The 15279-nt window shown below is 48.2% G+C and overlaps 2 protein-coding genes across 3 annotated transcripts in view; one reads left to right on the top strand and one right to left on the bottom strand.

Annotated features, from left to right (window-relative positions):
* MYH11 (myosin, heavy chain 11, smooth muscle) overlaps window positions 1-3433 on the top strand; it is a 130093-nt gene extending 126660 nt beyond the window's left edge. For both annotated transcript variants that reach the window (XM_010839893.1, XM_010839894.1), the window contains one exon: window positions 2723-3433. In XM_010839893.1, coding sequence (XP_010838195.1) covers window positions 2723-2855 — 133 coding nt within the window. In that variant the 3' untranslated portion in view covers window positions 2856-3433. The remainder of the gene's footprint in view (window positions 1-2722) is intronic.
* A 1184-nt stretch (window positions 3434-4617) lies between these two features.
* NDE1 (nudE neurodevelopment protein 1) overlaps window positions 4618-15279 on the bottom strand; it is a 39224-nt gene continuing 28562 nt past the window's right edge. The window contains exons 5-9 of the mRNA XM_010839892.1: window positions 11350-11486; window positions 9849-10028; window positions 8511-8602; window positions 6868-7019; window positions 4618-6038 (exon numbers count right to left, since the gene is read on the bottom strand). Of these exons, the coding sequence (XP_010838194.1) occupies window positions 5945-6038; window positions 6868-7019; window positions 8511-8602; window positions 9849-10028; window positions 11350-11486 (655 nt within the window). The 3' untranslated portion in view covers window positions 4618-5944. The remainder of the gene's footprint in view (window positions 6039-6867; window positions 7020-8510; window positions 8603-9848; window positions 10029-11349; window positions 11487-15279) is intronic.

Genomic DNA, 15279 nt, shown 5'->3' with positions numbered 1-15279 from the left:
GCACAGGGTCATGGTGGCCCCCAGCCACAGGCCCCCCCGGGCTGGGGTTTCCACACATGCGTGCGAGCGAACGAGCTCTCATCCCGATGTCTCACCCTCACTAGGGCTGCGTGGGGCTTCAGTGAGGTCGGCCGCTAACCACATCTTGAGCGCACGAAGGCCAGGTCAGGCCGAGTCTTTCCCAGAGGCCTCACAGGCACGTGTTCACAGACCAGGGATGGACACCCACGAATCGGGGGGTGCACGGAGCCATCAAAGACAGGGGCCAGAGACCTCGGCTTCTCTGGGATTCTAACATCTTCACACGTGCAGTTGGGCTCTGGGGCCCGGCTTCCCCGTCATCCTCTTTGAGGCCCAGCCAGCCCTGCCTTCTGTCTGTCTGCTCTCCTGGAGAAATCTCAGCTTTGCTGTCGCTGTACCCATAATACTTAAAGGTGGAGGGGGTCTAGGCAGGAGCTTTAGGCAGGAGCGTCACGCCTCTGGGGCACTGCTCTTGAGCGGCTCTCCTGGCAGCTCTTCCGGATCGTGGGATAAGCTGGGTCCCAGGCTTGGCTGGAGTGTAGGCCCTCCATCAGGTTGATGGAACCTGAATCCTTGTAGGGTAGCAGGCCCTACACGCTCATGCTCATTCCTGGGATGCCAGCAGTGCCTGAGATATGTTCCTGAGTCCATGAACAGAACCCAAATTCTCCAGAATCAGACACTTAAAGCAAATTTTTAGAGGAGTCCCTTACTTCCTTTGGCAGAGACAGCCAGTTATCAACTTTTGCCTAGCATATGAGTCCTGTTCCTTCAAGCAAGCCTCCTGAACCAAAACAGACCAGCTTCAGGCCTGGTGCCCACACAGGGGGGCTTCCAGGGACCCAGGAGTGATTGATTTACTTCTTAAGCCAAAGGAGCACATTGATCAGTTCAACTCCTCTACTTAGCAAACGTGGGCTTCCCAGGTGGGGAAGCGAGTGGTAAAGAACCCACATTCCAATGCAGGAGATATGAGAGACTCGTGTTCCATCCCTGGGTCAGGAAGATCCCCTGGAGGAGGGCGTGACAACCCACTCCAGTATTCTTGCCTGGAACATCCCCATGGTCTGAGGAGCCTGGAGGGCTACAGTTCACGGGGTCACAAAAGAGTTGGACACGACTAAAGCAGCTTAGCACACACGCAGTTAGCAAGTACAGGCTCTTCTGAGAGGCAAAGGGAAACCGAGGCACTGTTTCCCAGCCCATCCCATCCAGTGTTGAACCTGGAAGGTTAGACACAGAGGAGAAAGCTGTGTGGACGACTGCTGAGCCCTGCATGCCGAGAGAACACGCTGCTAGGGAAGGAAGAGATTTTTAAAGGTCACCTCTAGGGAGGGAGTGATATAAAGTTACTTTCAAAGGAGTTGGGGACCTAGAAGCTTCCTCTGATGGGAGGAAGGCTGCCCTGAGTCTTTAGTTGGCGGTGCCTACCACTTTAAGTATTTATTCCTGATCGCTGCCCCCTTGGAAGTACCATCTGCCACACCCAGTGGGCTTTACCAGCCCAGGTCCTCCCACCCTTGGACCCCAGATGGCTTGTGCTGGGAAGCCTGTCAGCGATCAGGAATCTCTGGGCCTTGCTTCTGCCTCCTGTCTTGCCTGTCTGAGTCGCCCCCTGTGACTAAAGAATCGATGGGCTGGGCTCACCCTCGTGGCTTTCCTTTGTCCCGCCTTTGTGTCGTGAAGTGGATCGTTTTTTGTTGCAAAAGTCTGCTTTCTTCTTAGACATTCTAAAATGAGTTAAGACCCGTCAAACGGGGTCAGATGGCCAGAGCTCAACATATAACGTTATTTGTTGTGGTTGCTGAAAAGAAGGCGAACATTCCTTCCAAATGGTGGAGGTTAAGAGCAGGCGGGTCTGACTTTTCCTCCTGCCTGCCTGCCCCGCCTTCTTACACAAAGCTTCCCTGCCAGTGACCAGGCCGGGCCCTGGTGGGAACAGGGCATCCAGCAGGACAGAGACGAGGCGATGGGAGTGGGAAAGACAGAAAGGGGCGTCCCACCAGTTAGGGGGACACCTTGGATTAACGGGTCTAATGTTTTTCTGACAAATATCCACTGAGCACCTGTTGTTTGCCTTGCACGGTGCCTGCCATGGTGAGCACGAAACAGACGAGATCCCTGCCCTGGGGGAACTCAGTCCAAGAATTCTGCTCCACGGAAGCAGGGTGTGTCGGTGCCTTTAACCAGACAGCATTCTTCTGGCGACCACACAGGGACCTCCTTCCCTCTCAAGGCTGCCCTTGGTGGTCACACTCACGTTCCTCCAATTCAAAACCTAACCCCCTCCCCACTTTTCCTTCTGCAAAAGAGGAGGTGTGGACACAACAGGTCCCCCTCATCCCAGCCCCAGAGGGTAGGAATAATCCCACGTGGGGCCATCACCCTACTTGCCTCTCCCCCTTCTTTTCTAAATACAAGTCCACAGCCAACCAGAAGCCAGTGGGTCAGCAACTGACCAAGCCAGACATTTTTTTAAAGCAGACGGTCCTGCTTTGAAAAACCTATTCTGCCCCCATTGCAGCTGATTAAATGCACCCATACCTCCAGACGGGTCAGGATTTGTTCACTTCCACCTGAATATATTTGCGTCTCATTTGTTCCAAGTCTCTGTTTGTTCTCTGCTCAGTCTGAAAACCTCCTCCAATCTCGTGGGAGGTTTCTGTACTAAACAAACGTGTGTCTTCTTAAAAACCCACAGGCGAGGGAACGAGACCTCTTTTGTTCCCACAAGAAGGTCTGGAGGACGTAGAGTTATTGAGAACGCAGATGGGTCTGAGGAGGAAATGGACGCTCGCGATGCTGACTTCAACGGAACCAAAGCCAGTGAATGAATGACTTGCTCAAAAACGGCACAGAACCAAACCCAGTGGACTCCGCTTAGCACTGTCTAAATCCATTTTCAAACTCCAAACATCACAGACACCCCTCACGATGAATATAAACACCGCCCTGCATTCAGGGCATCATCTTAAGTTTGGAACGAGGTACCAAAGGCGAAAAATCCAACAGGAGACACAGACACACCCTACCTCTCTGCCAAGACCTGTGCAGAGATTTTTTTGAATTTTTAGAAAGATATATCCACGGTAACTGATCACTGGCAACTTTACATGAAACGAGGAGAAAGTCACCACGGAGACGGGTGCCCCTGCTCCCACTCCCCAACTTTCCTGCCCTGTGGACCCTTCCATCATCCCGGGGTGGGGGTGGGGGCCGGTTTGAGAATTCTTCTTCCCTCCGGTTCCCACACGTCAGATGCACACAGTTCACTGAGACCAAGTGCCTTCTGTAGTCACGTGAGTTACAAAGGAGACGCCGCTCAAAGGCTAAGAGCAGGAAATTCACACTGTTTTATATGCACTGACTGTACTTAAGGACACCCTCACTAATAAAAGGTTATAAATCACTACAACCGAGTTGGCTTTTCTGTGCTTTCTAGAGAAAAAGGACAGGACGAGATGGGTAGGGGAGGGAGAGGGGGCAGAGTGGCCTCATTTATGATGATCCTATGAAGTCAGTGGAGCAGGAACTGGCAACCCACTGGCAACAGTATTCTTGCCTGGAAAATCCCATAGACAGAGGAACCTGGTGGGTTCCAGTCCATAGGGTTGCAATGAGGCAGATATGACTAAGTGACTAACGTTTATGAAGTCAGGGTTGTTAATTCATTAAATGGGGAAACTGAGGTCTAGGGAGGTGAGATGAATTGTCCAACACTCCACAGCTGGCCAGGAGGAGAGCGGAACCTCAGAGTGAGTCTGAGGGAGGGGCTCTTCCACACAGGAGGTGAGCAGCTCGTGGCTCAGGGAGCAGGACGGCGCTCAGAAAGAACATGCACATCAATCAAAACAGCACATGATGGGGACTTCCCTGGTGGCTGAGACTTTGCCTTCAATGCAGGGGGTGTGGGTTTGAACCCTGGTCGAGCAAGATCCCACATGCCTTACAGCCAAAAAAACAAAACATAAGACAGAAGCAATATTACAACCAGTTCAATAAAGACTTTAAAAACTATCTACATAAAAAATTCTTAAAAACAAAACACACAAACCAGGTACATAGTTAATGTGAAGAATAATAAGCGTTCCTTGAATGTTTGAGTTAAAACACAAGACTTCGCCCAGCAGGGGTTGACCAACTTTTTCTATAAAGGTCCAGAAATGGTCTCTGTCACATTTTTGTCTTTTTTTTTTAAAAATTATTAAACTATCCTTTAAAAATGTATAAACCGTTCTTGGCATGAGGGCCATAAAAACTGGGTCTGGGCCAGTCCTTTCCTTCACCTGCATGCTCTAGACCGAGCTGCCTGGAGGTTCCACTCAACACAAACGACTCCATACTCAGACTCTGTGGGCTCAAACAGACTGAAAAGAAAGGAACCAGAGACGGAGGACACACTGAAAGACCAAACGTCGATACGACTTGAATAGGACATACACAACACAATTCTAAGCTGACCCAAAAGGGAACTTTTAAAAAGTAGGTTTTTTTTTCATTGTCACTTGGTTAAAAAAAAAAAAGGTTTCCACCATCGGATGCACAAACACAGAAGCATTAACCGGCATTTACTGACCGTCACAAACTAGCTGAAAATCAGTTTCTCTTGATTTTATTGTTCTTTTAAAAAAATAAAAGTACATCTTTTACCGATACAGGTTAGAGTGTTGCCATGGTAATGAGGTGAGCACTGGAGTTTAATTCTCTGCTGAATTTCAGTAGCACTTGAAAAGTTGTTTTCAACTGGATATTTTTGCTGTTCTTTTGGAAAAATAACTTAGTAACAGAAGGCTGTTAGGCTGCATGCATATGCCTGAATTCCCATGTTCTTTTTACTTGTGTCCAAAGTGTGAGGTGGCTGTTCCAAACCAGCAGGGAGGAGCCACATGCTGTCTGCATGGAAATCCTGGGTTCGTTTCTTCTTTAATAAGGACGCTCCCCATGCAACCCTGGTGGCTTCATCTTATCTGAAGGTCACCTTGATTATTTCATCAAGGCTTTGAATGAAGTCCTGTTCTCAGGGGCTGCATCGCTAAGGCCATCACCCCCCAGAAACCCTCAGAAGCAGAGGTCACTCCCAGACCAGGGCGGGAGGCTCAGGACAAGGATAGGTCTAAAGAGGAGACAGATTTTCCACTGACCTGGTCCCCACAAAATTCACACTGAAACTCAAACATGCCTCTAAAAGCCTCAGCGACAGGCAGATTAAAAAGTCTTGGAGGCACATGTGTATAAAACAGCCAGTGGGAAGCTGCTGTATAGCCCAGGGAGCTCAGCTTGGTGCTCTGTGACGACCTAGAGGGGTGGTGGGATACGTGTATACACGTCGCTGATTCACTCTGCTGTACAGCAGAAACTCAACAACACTGTAAAGCAATTAGACTCCACTTTGGGGGAAAAAAAAGGTCTTGGAGGTACACCACACCACAGTTTAAATAAAAGGTACGTGCCTGTTCTATTCTTCACCCCAGGCATGATTTCAGGGCATGGACCCCTGTCGTGCCATGGCGCACTGGAGATTTTGTTCCGGAAGAAGCACCAGCTGTTGGGGGCAGGGTGCGCCTAGGATGGGCTCAGGCTCCACTTCACAGGTGTCTCCGATCATTAAAAACACCTCTCAAGACCAACTGGGACTCAGCTCAGCTGACAAGGATAGGGCGGCCTTGACACCCACGTCGCCCTTTCCAGAGGGTCAGGTTGATCCCGTCCCCCGGCTGTACATGCCAATACGGAGGCTGGGGGTTAAGGGATTGCATTTCCTGCAGCCAACGACCCAGGGCCACCGGCAATGGCCTTGGTCACTTGGCTTTGTGTGACTGCTTGCTCGTATTTCTCAAACTAACTTAAAAAAAACCCAAAACACCCAAAACCTAGTTTAAAGAGGGAAGGAGGGGAAGGGCTCGCCTCGGCTTCCGTGGCTTTCCTAAAGCAACATCTTGACTACACCCTGGGCTGACGGCAGCGACGGTGAGGAAACATTCGACGATGGCTTCCCAAACTCCAGGCGTTTTCCCAACCTTCAGACAGAGCAAACCAAGTTAAGCGGACATTACAGCTGTTCTAGGCTGGGTAGCATGGGGCCCACCAAGTTACAAGGGTGAATATCAAGATCGGGAGCACTGTCTCACTGGGTCTCAATTTTCTCTCCTGTGAAATGAAGAAAAGGACACTGGCCATCTAGCGCTCACGGCCCTCCCCCCAAAGCCACAACAAAAGCCCAGTCGCAGAAGACCTTCCAAAGAACACCCCCGGCTAAAGGTCCAGAAGTTATGTGCATGCTGGGGAAAACAAATTCTTCCTCTCCTGTCCTCTGTCTGCCATTGACCACCCCAAATCTACGTGGCCCGGGGGCCAGTGAGATGGTGGCACATCTTAGAAAATTCTAGAATCTGGAGGCCGCCCTGATTTTCTTCAGGCCAGAAAATAAATGAAGCTGTTAGAGGTCAGGTTTGTGTTTTCCAATCCGGTGACTGGCTTCAGGAATCCAGTCTGGCTGATTTAGTTTCCTGAAGGTTCTAAAGGGTTTAAAAAAAAAAAAAATCAAATCCTCTTCTGGGGGAAGCAGAGCAGCGTTTGAAGCCTGAGTCGCAAATAAGTGATTTATACAAAGGGCTTTCTCACAGCATGACTGGGAGCTGGGGCTGTAGAGTCAATAAAAATGACCCTCTTCCTGGCCATTTGCCCAAACCAGAAGATATCAACTAACTCGGCCTTAAGGGATAGAGAGATATGCTGACATAATTCCTGCAACTTTCAAAAACACGGCTATTGGTCGGGGGTCAGAGACTTCTGGCTGGAGTGGACGGGTTCTCCCAACACCGAGGGGGAACAGCGCAAGGAACTGACCCTTTGTCACCGAGAGGCACGTTGCTGCCGCCGGGCCGCCTGTCCACGCTGTCTCTGTTTTTGCTCCCCCGCCCTGAGGCTGGGCCACTGGCTCGGCCTGGGGACTGATCGTACACGAAGTTCCGGCAGGAAGCAAGTTTGGACTCCAGGGCCTGGAGAGAGAGATGCTTTCACTGCTCAAGTTGAAGACAAGAACCCTTACACCCCTCTTCAGAGCCCATATTGTTGTTCGGTCGCCCAGCTGTGTCCGACTCTTTGCAACCCCCTGGTCCGTAGCACACCAGGCCTCCCTGTCCCTCACCATCCCCTGGAGGTTGCCCAAGTTCGTGTCCATCGCATCGGTGATGCCATCACTGTTATTATGTGTATGGGCCATCAGAGCCCACTCACATCATAGTAACTTAAGAGAGTGGTTCTCAAACTAGAGCCACTAATGTTAGAACCATCGTATTAGAACCCCAAAGCGTGCCCTTCCTGCCCCCACCAAATTCAGTGTACATCCAACTCATACAACTGGTGGTCTAAGATATCTAGGAGCCTCCTAAAAAGTCACTAACCCTACCTATGATCCAAGTCTGCCTACAAGAAAGAATGAAATTGACTTTTGGAATCATTCAGTGTCGCTGTTACCTAATCACATACCAAGTGGCAGGAGGTTTGAATAAGAACTTGCCTCGCAGTAAACAGACCCTCTGGGAACCAGATGGGCGCTGAGATCACCCTGGGCTTCTCTATAATCTAACTGTTAAAATCTGTCTGTAAAACAGCAAACCAGGAAACCAAAAGCCAAAAAGAAAAACACAGGAAACGCGTCGCAAGCTTCTATTAACTCTGAATACACACATTCTGGTCAATGACAGACAGGCAGGATTCAAACTATGCGGCTTTCCAGTTATAAAAATTTAGAAAGGCATCGTTTTTAAAAATAAGAGAAACAACGACAGAGAATAGCTGTGTGATTTCTTAAGCACCAAAGACTCCTTCCCTGTAATTAACATAAAACCTGTAAGGTCATGTCTCTGCCCGGCCTTTCAAGATTTTCTCCTTAACTCCCTGAGCAAATAAAAACCATGTCTGACAAAATATGCCATTCCCTGGAGAAGGGAATGGCAAACCACTTCAGTATTCTTGCCTCAAGGACTCCATGAACAGTGTGAAAAGGGAAGGCAGTTTTCAATTTTTCTCAGTTTCTTCAAACTGAGAAAAATATCACTAATGCCATTCAAATTTCCCCAACTGCCAGGGAAAATGGCACGGGCAAAGAACGGTATACCTGGGGATCGAAGGGTGCCTCAGGGTCAGAGCCTGGGTTTGTCAGAAACAGTGCTCCCCGAGGGCCTTCCCTGGAGGTCCAGTGGTTAGGACTCTGGGCTTTCACTGCCCGGGACCTGGGTTCAATCCCTGGTCGCGGAACTAAGACACAAGCCATGCAGCCAAAACCAACCAAATGAAACTTTAAAAACCAGAAACACCACCCACAGACGCACAGCAGTTCTAAGGGACACGAGACGAGCCAGGCCTACACCTGCACTCGTGAAGCCTCTGCCAGAGGGGAAGCGGCCAGTAAGTTCACGTCTCAAGCCTCTCGAAGACAGAGTATGCCACATGAACGCCGGGCACCATGCCACGCGATGCCATCTTACCCCCACTTTCCGCAGCAGGTCTCCCACGATGTTGAGGGCTGATATCCGGGCTGCGGGTGTGAGGGGGGTCCCCCCAGTGGAGTCGTCCAGGCCTGTGTGTGTAAAAGGACGCACACATGACACCAACACACACGGAAAAGTCTGTGCACTAACGTCTCTCAGTGTGAAATCTGGAGGTGGGTCCCCGTGCCCTCTGACCACCAACACTGCCCTGTTTCAATCACTAGGGTGCTGCCTGACATAACGAGAGTACCTGATGACCAACTTCTCATAGCCTTATGATGACTATACTCAGTATTTATCTTTAGATGCTATTCTTTGAAATAAAAAAAAAAAGCAAGTCCTCTGAAACTCTGAGGAACTCCATACAGTTAACTGACATTCCCAGCATCTGAACAAGGCCCACTGGTCAGGGTTCCACCCCTCGGAGTCCCCTCTCTCTTCTGAGCAGGGCTCACAGGGCTCAGGGATCAGCATCACCCGGGCACTCGTCAGAAATGCAGGATCTCAGGTCCCGCCCACACCTGCTGCAGCTGAGACCCAGCTGAGGCACGTGCTTAAAGTGGGACTAGCCTGGGACTCTGGCAACGGCACACTCTGTGCCTGTTGGGCACAAGCTGAGGGACAGGCAGTACGTGGTGGGGTCAGCCCGGAGCCTGCCCGCCATCAGCCAGCTGAGCGACATCAGGCCAGCCCCTTAACCTGGACGGTCAGTCTCCTTACCCATCAGATGGGGGCCAGGCTTGCATGCTTGCTTCTTGGGTCTCAGTGCAAATCCAAGGAGGTCGTACGTACACACAGAGCACAGCGAGCAGAGGGCGGGGACCTCCTGAGTGCTCAGTAATTGTCTATTATTATGATTTGTTATTAAGTGGCCCAATCAGAGCCCCACAGCCAATCAGTCATCAGAGGGGCTGGGTGAGCACTCCATTTCTTGGTTTTTCCCCCACTCAGCACAGGTTATGCTGGGACCAGTTCTACAGGATGTATTGCTGGACCCACAAAATGTTTTATCTTGTTATTGAAGTATTTAACTTGGGAGATTTCATATACAACATGAGGACTTCTGACCTCTGGTCCTTACCAAAGGACTCACACCTCTCACGGCTGAAGCAGAGAGGCAGTGGCCCCTCTGGATGAGACTTCTGTTCTCTGGTTTGCCGCAGACTCCACTGCTCCCTGTCGCCTCCCATTCAAGCAGCTCCTCCCACCTACCGCATTAGTCTGCCCCTGTGAGCCCCGCCTCTGCTCCCTGCTGTACAGCCTGGCCCTATTTCTCTCTCACCCAGGAAAGCCTTTTGAAGCCAAGAGAACCCTCCCAACTCCTACCCCACTTACCACGTCTGAAGGTCCCAGGAGTGTTTAAACTCGAGCTGGGGCCTCGATGAGCTATGGGGGTGGACGGCACAGAGCCAGTGGCCTGCACTGCTGTGTCTGTCCTCTCAGCGTCCACCGAGCTGGGCATGGGCGTCCTGGGTTTCTCCTGCTTTTGCTGCACAGCCAATTCCTGCCGCAAATCTAGGCGAGGAAAAGGATTCCGATTAAGTCCTTGTTGCGGGTGATGGGGCAGGAGACAAGGGTGAGCAAGAACCACCACCAGAGTGAGAAACTCCCGGTGGAAACCCTGAATGAAGCAGACCCCATGGGACCTTGCCCCGCAGGCTTGCAAGACCACACAGTTTTTCTTTTGAGTAAAAACAAAAAGATTAAAAAAAAAAAAAAAAACTTTAAAAATTATGACTGTAGTGTTTCAGGAAAATTCCAATGTATCAGGATATACAGAGTACCAAGTGAAGACACGCCTTCCCAATCCACCCTCAAATGCTCAGCCTCACTCCCGATCACTGTAACATGGGGGTGAGCGTTTCAATCCTTTTTCTCTGCATTTTCACACATAAAGTTTATATATATGTGTGTGTGTGTGTGTGTGTGCATATTTTTTAAGCATATAATTTTTATTAAGCATAACTAGAAACATATATCTACCATCTACGTACTTTCCCCCTTCTATGTTATGTCCTAATAAGCTTTCTATGACATTTACATCTGTATCATGTTTGTTTCAACTATTTAACATTCCACAAAATAAATCTATGTAATTTACATAAACAAATGATTACTGACGAACATTTAGGAACAACTATGTTTTAAACTCGAGAATTTTACTTTTTAATCCCTCTTCTACTGGCTACACATTAGAAACCAAATGAACGTCATAAACAATTAACCAGGACTTTAACAAAATCTCTTGTGAATCCAATTTGGATGGCTTGGGAATGTGTTAGAAGGCTGGGGGAATTCCCTGGTGATCCAGTGGTTAGGACTCCACGCTTTCACTGCCAAAGGTATGTGTTTGATTCCTGGCTGGGGAATTAAAAGCCCACAAGCTGCATGGCATGGCCAAATTGAAAAAAAAAAAAAAAAAAAAGCCCTACCTCTAGAAGTGCTCCAAAGAGCAAATGCTGATGAGATTCCTGAGTTCTAAGCCACTTGAATTAGCAGCCATCACATTTCAAAAGTAAAGAGCTGGCTAGCAAGTCCATCAACAGGCATTTTCCCCCCACAAAACTCCTGTGCTCCTGCTAAGCATAAAGCTGGTGATGGACTTAAATACCCACTAGGGGTCTTTACAGAGTTGGACATTTGACAGTTCCTAGCACAGGGTAGGAATCAAGCCTCAACTTGCCCAGTGTGATCCCCACCCTTGGACCAGAGCACCGAGAAGGGTGCAGATTCCAGCAAAGGGCATGCTGGGCGATGCTGTGGGACAGGACACCCTCGGGCCAGGAGAGGGCACAACGCTGGTCAAACCCACAGACCAAAGCCCTGGCCACCTGACCTCTGGCTTCATCCTTCAGTCGCTGAACAGATTCCAGGAGATTCTCCTTCTCGTCCAGTTCGCTCTCCAGGAAGGCGTTTCTTTCTATGGCTTGATTCAAACGCTGTTCGAAGTCCTCCAGTGACATGATCGTGGCCCTGGGTGAGAGACCAGCAAGGTTGCCCGAGGGAACAAACGCATCTGTTATGCGCCTGAGAGACAAGACACCTGGGGAGCGGGCCCCGGCTCCCATATGTCCTAATTCCAAATCCCAGAGATGAGCAGCCCCTTGACTTCGGGACCAGGCACTTCACCTGCACAGCCCGTCAGCTCACAAGGTACACAAGGCTGTCCCGCGGGTTTACTGAGAGCATGTCCACACAGCACTCAAAACATGAGCCAGGACCTAATTAGGACCACAGACAGGCCCCGATCAAACGCCAAGAGCAGCACGTTCCATCTCGTCTCAGAGACTCACCATGTAGTCAGCATTCAGAACATCCCACTAAGATGCACGTGCAATCTAGTAATCATGCATTTACATGCCTAAGAGAGGCCTTCTTTATCCCTCAGTTACCTTAACAAGTTAAAAAAGTTTCAAATGCCCAGCCCAGCTGCCCTAACAACCACGTATTTTGGAGAGTGCAGACGGGTCACTGGAATGTCATGTTAAAGGCACTGACAAGTGCAGCATAAGGAAGTCTGTTTCACTCTGTCTGGGACGTTCCTGGTGGATAAGAATCCGCCTGCCAATGCAGGGCACACAGGTTCAATCACTGGTCCTGGAAGATCCCACATGCTGCAAAGCAACTAAGCCCAAGTACCACAACTACTGAGCCCACACTCGAGAGCCCTCGCGTCGCAATTGCCGAATCTCCGTGCTACAACTACTGAAGCCCATGTGCCCCAGAGCCTGTGCTCCACGCAACACGAGCAGCCACCACCACGAGCATCTTCACCATAATGAAGAGTAGCCGCTGCTCGCTGCAACTAGAGAAAGCCTGCACGCAGCAACGAAGACCTAGCACAACCAAAAAAAAAAATTATCTTTAACTCTGTTTGGACAAGCTGCGTCCTTTGGGACTCAGTTTCCTCACATGCAAAGCAGAGGTGCAGGGGTAGTAACAGGACCTCCGCGCGGGGCGGGGGAAGTGGGGTAATGCACAACAGGTGTTTCACAGATGCTTGACGAACGTCAGCAATTCTCCTCGCCGATTCCATGTTTATGTCCAAAGACCTTTAACACCCCCTGAATCGTCTCATAGTGATTAAAAACGTCTGGAATAAAACCCTCCTGGCTCTAATAAGTAAGACTATCTAAGTGTTCTTAAGGAACTTGACCTCTCTGGGCCTCCAGGCCTTCAAAGGCCAAGTGAGGGTCAATCATTTAACTCGTCCATCCATAGATGAATGGATAAAGAAGCCGTGGTACATACATGCAATGGAATCTTACTCAGCCATAAAAAGGAAAGCATTTGAGTCAGTTCTAATGAGGTGGATGAACCTACAGCCTATTATACAGAATGAAGTAAATCAGAAAAATAAACATCATACATTAACACATATATATGGAATCTATAAAAACGATATTGATGAACCTATTGGCAGGGCAGCCATGGAGATGCAAACATAGAGAACAGACTTATGGACATGGGATGTGGGGTAGGAAGGAGAGGGTGGGATGAATGGAGAGACCATAGCATGGAAATATATACACTAACACATGTAAAACAGTCAGCCAATGGGAATTTGCTGTAAGACTCAGGGAATGCAAACCAGGGCTCTGTGACAACCCAGTGGGGTGGGATGGGGAGGGACGCTCCAGAGGGAGGGGATATATGTATACCTGTGGCTGATCCATGTTGATGTATGGCAGAAACCAACACAATACTGTAATTATGCTTCAATTAAAAACAAATTTAAAAAATCATTCATTTCTTCAGCACTGCCTTCTAAGTCCAGATTGAGTCCTAATGTAGGAACTAATGTTCCTAACTCAAAGGGTCTTTTGAAGTAAAGAAGATAAAGTTACCAAAAATGCCTGATTAAAAACAATAGAGGGATGATATTTAAGAATACAAGACTGGAATCAGTTAAAATGATCCTAAGGCTGGCATGTCAAACAACAAAAAGATGCTGTAGCTAGGAATTCATGTAACAACAGACGTCTAAGATTTGAGGCCACAGAGGCTTACTGAAATGCAAACATACGCTATTTATGAGGAGGCAGACCCCAAATCATAAAGAAATCAATTCTCTGTAAGTTATCTAATAAGTTTAACACCATCCTAATAAAAATACAGGCTTCCCAGGTGGCGCTAGTGATAAAGAACCTGCCTGCCAATGCTGGAGACATCAGAGACGCAAGTTAGATCCCTTGGTCAGGAAGATCCCCTGGAGGAGGGTATGGCAACCCACTCCAGTATTCTTGGGACCAGGAGAATCCCACGGACAGAGGAGCCTGGAGGGCTACAGTCCACAGGGTCGCACAGAGTTGGACATGACTGAGCAACTATCACTCACATTCAGCATTTAATAAAAATACGAACAGGTTTTCATTTGAGGTATAGGCACAGGGGGACCGATTTGAAAGATGATGAGACAACGAAACAAGAACGTTCAGGAGAAGAACATTAATAGTAAAAAAGAATGAGACCTTGCCACTTGTGCCAACATGGAGGGACCTAGAGAGCATTAAATCAGAGACAGACAAGTATCATACCTTTCAGTTACACTTAGAACCTAAAAATATGAATAAATGAACAAACACAACAAAACAGGGTTACAGATACAGAGATTAAACAGGTGGGTGCCAGAGAAGAGGGGGTTGGAGGAGGAGAAAAATAGGTGCGGTAGATTGAAAGTGAAAGTGTTCATCGCTCAGTCATGTCTGACTCTTTGCAACCCCAGGGACTGTAGCCCGCCAGGCTCCTCCGTCTGTGGAATTCTCCAGGCAAGAATCCTGGAGTGAGTTGCCACTCCCTTCTCCAGGGGATCTTCCCGACCAAGGGCTCAAACACAGGTCTCCTGCATTGCAGGCAAATTCTTAACCGACTGAGCCATCAGGGAAGCTAGATTAAGAGGGACAAAGTTTCAGTAGCAAAATAAATGTCATAGGTATGAGACATACAGCGCGGGGAATACAGTCAGTAACCATGTAGCACCTTTGCTTGGTGGCAGATCTTAAAGTAGACTGCTTGTGGCATCATTCTGAAATGTATAGAAATACTGAATCACTATGTTATATGATAGGAACTAACACAATAGGTCAATTATATTTCAAAACAAACAGATTTTAAAAAGGGATCAGATTTGTGGTTTCAGGGGCCAAGGGAACTGGATGAAGATGTCAAAGGCACAAACTTCTAGCTATAAGATAAATAAGTACTACGGATGCAAGATGCAACGTAATTATAACTAATAGCCCTGTGTGTTCAAAGTTAAGAGGTTAAATCCTAAGAGTTCTTACCAGAAAAAGACCACTTTTTTTCCATTTTTTAAATATTGTATCTATAAAAGATGATGGGTATCCACTAAATATATTGTGAGAGTCATTTCATGATGTATGTAAGTCAATTCCTTGTGCTATATACACTTAAACTTATACAGTGCTGTATGTCAATTAAATCTCAATAAAACTGAAAGAAAAAAATGGCCAGGAGAACTGTGAAAGAGAAGAGATCAGGGGAGCTAGTTCCACCAGAAACAAAGAACATGTTATTATGAAGCCTCAATAATGAAGAGGGCTGCAGTGTGCAAGCTATAAGAGCAGACAGGTCAAAGAGAACCAAAGGTCTTGAAATGGATCCAAATGCATATGAGAATTTAATTTATGATAAAGGTGGCATCACAAATCATCAATGAAAAAGACGCCTGGTTCAATTTTAGGTCTGGGGACTACCAGGTAGCCACCAGGGAAAAATTAATGTTGGATCTAATGTTGCACCCCAA

The sequence above is a fragment of the Bison bison genome, unplaced genomic scaffold (genome assembly GCF_000754665.1).
Source record: "Bison bison bison isolate TAMUID 2011002044 unplaced genomic scaffold, Bison_UMD1.0 scf7180017864135, whole genome shotgun sequence".
In the NCBI taxonomy this organism is placed as follows: Eukaryota; Metazoa; Chordata; class Mammalia; order Artiodactyla; family Bovidae; genus Bison; species Bison bison.
This window is presented reverse-complemented; position numbering and strand designations above follow the sequence as displayed.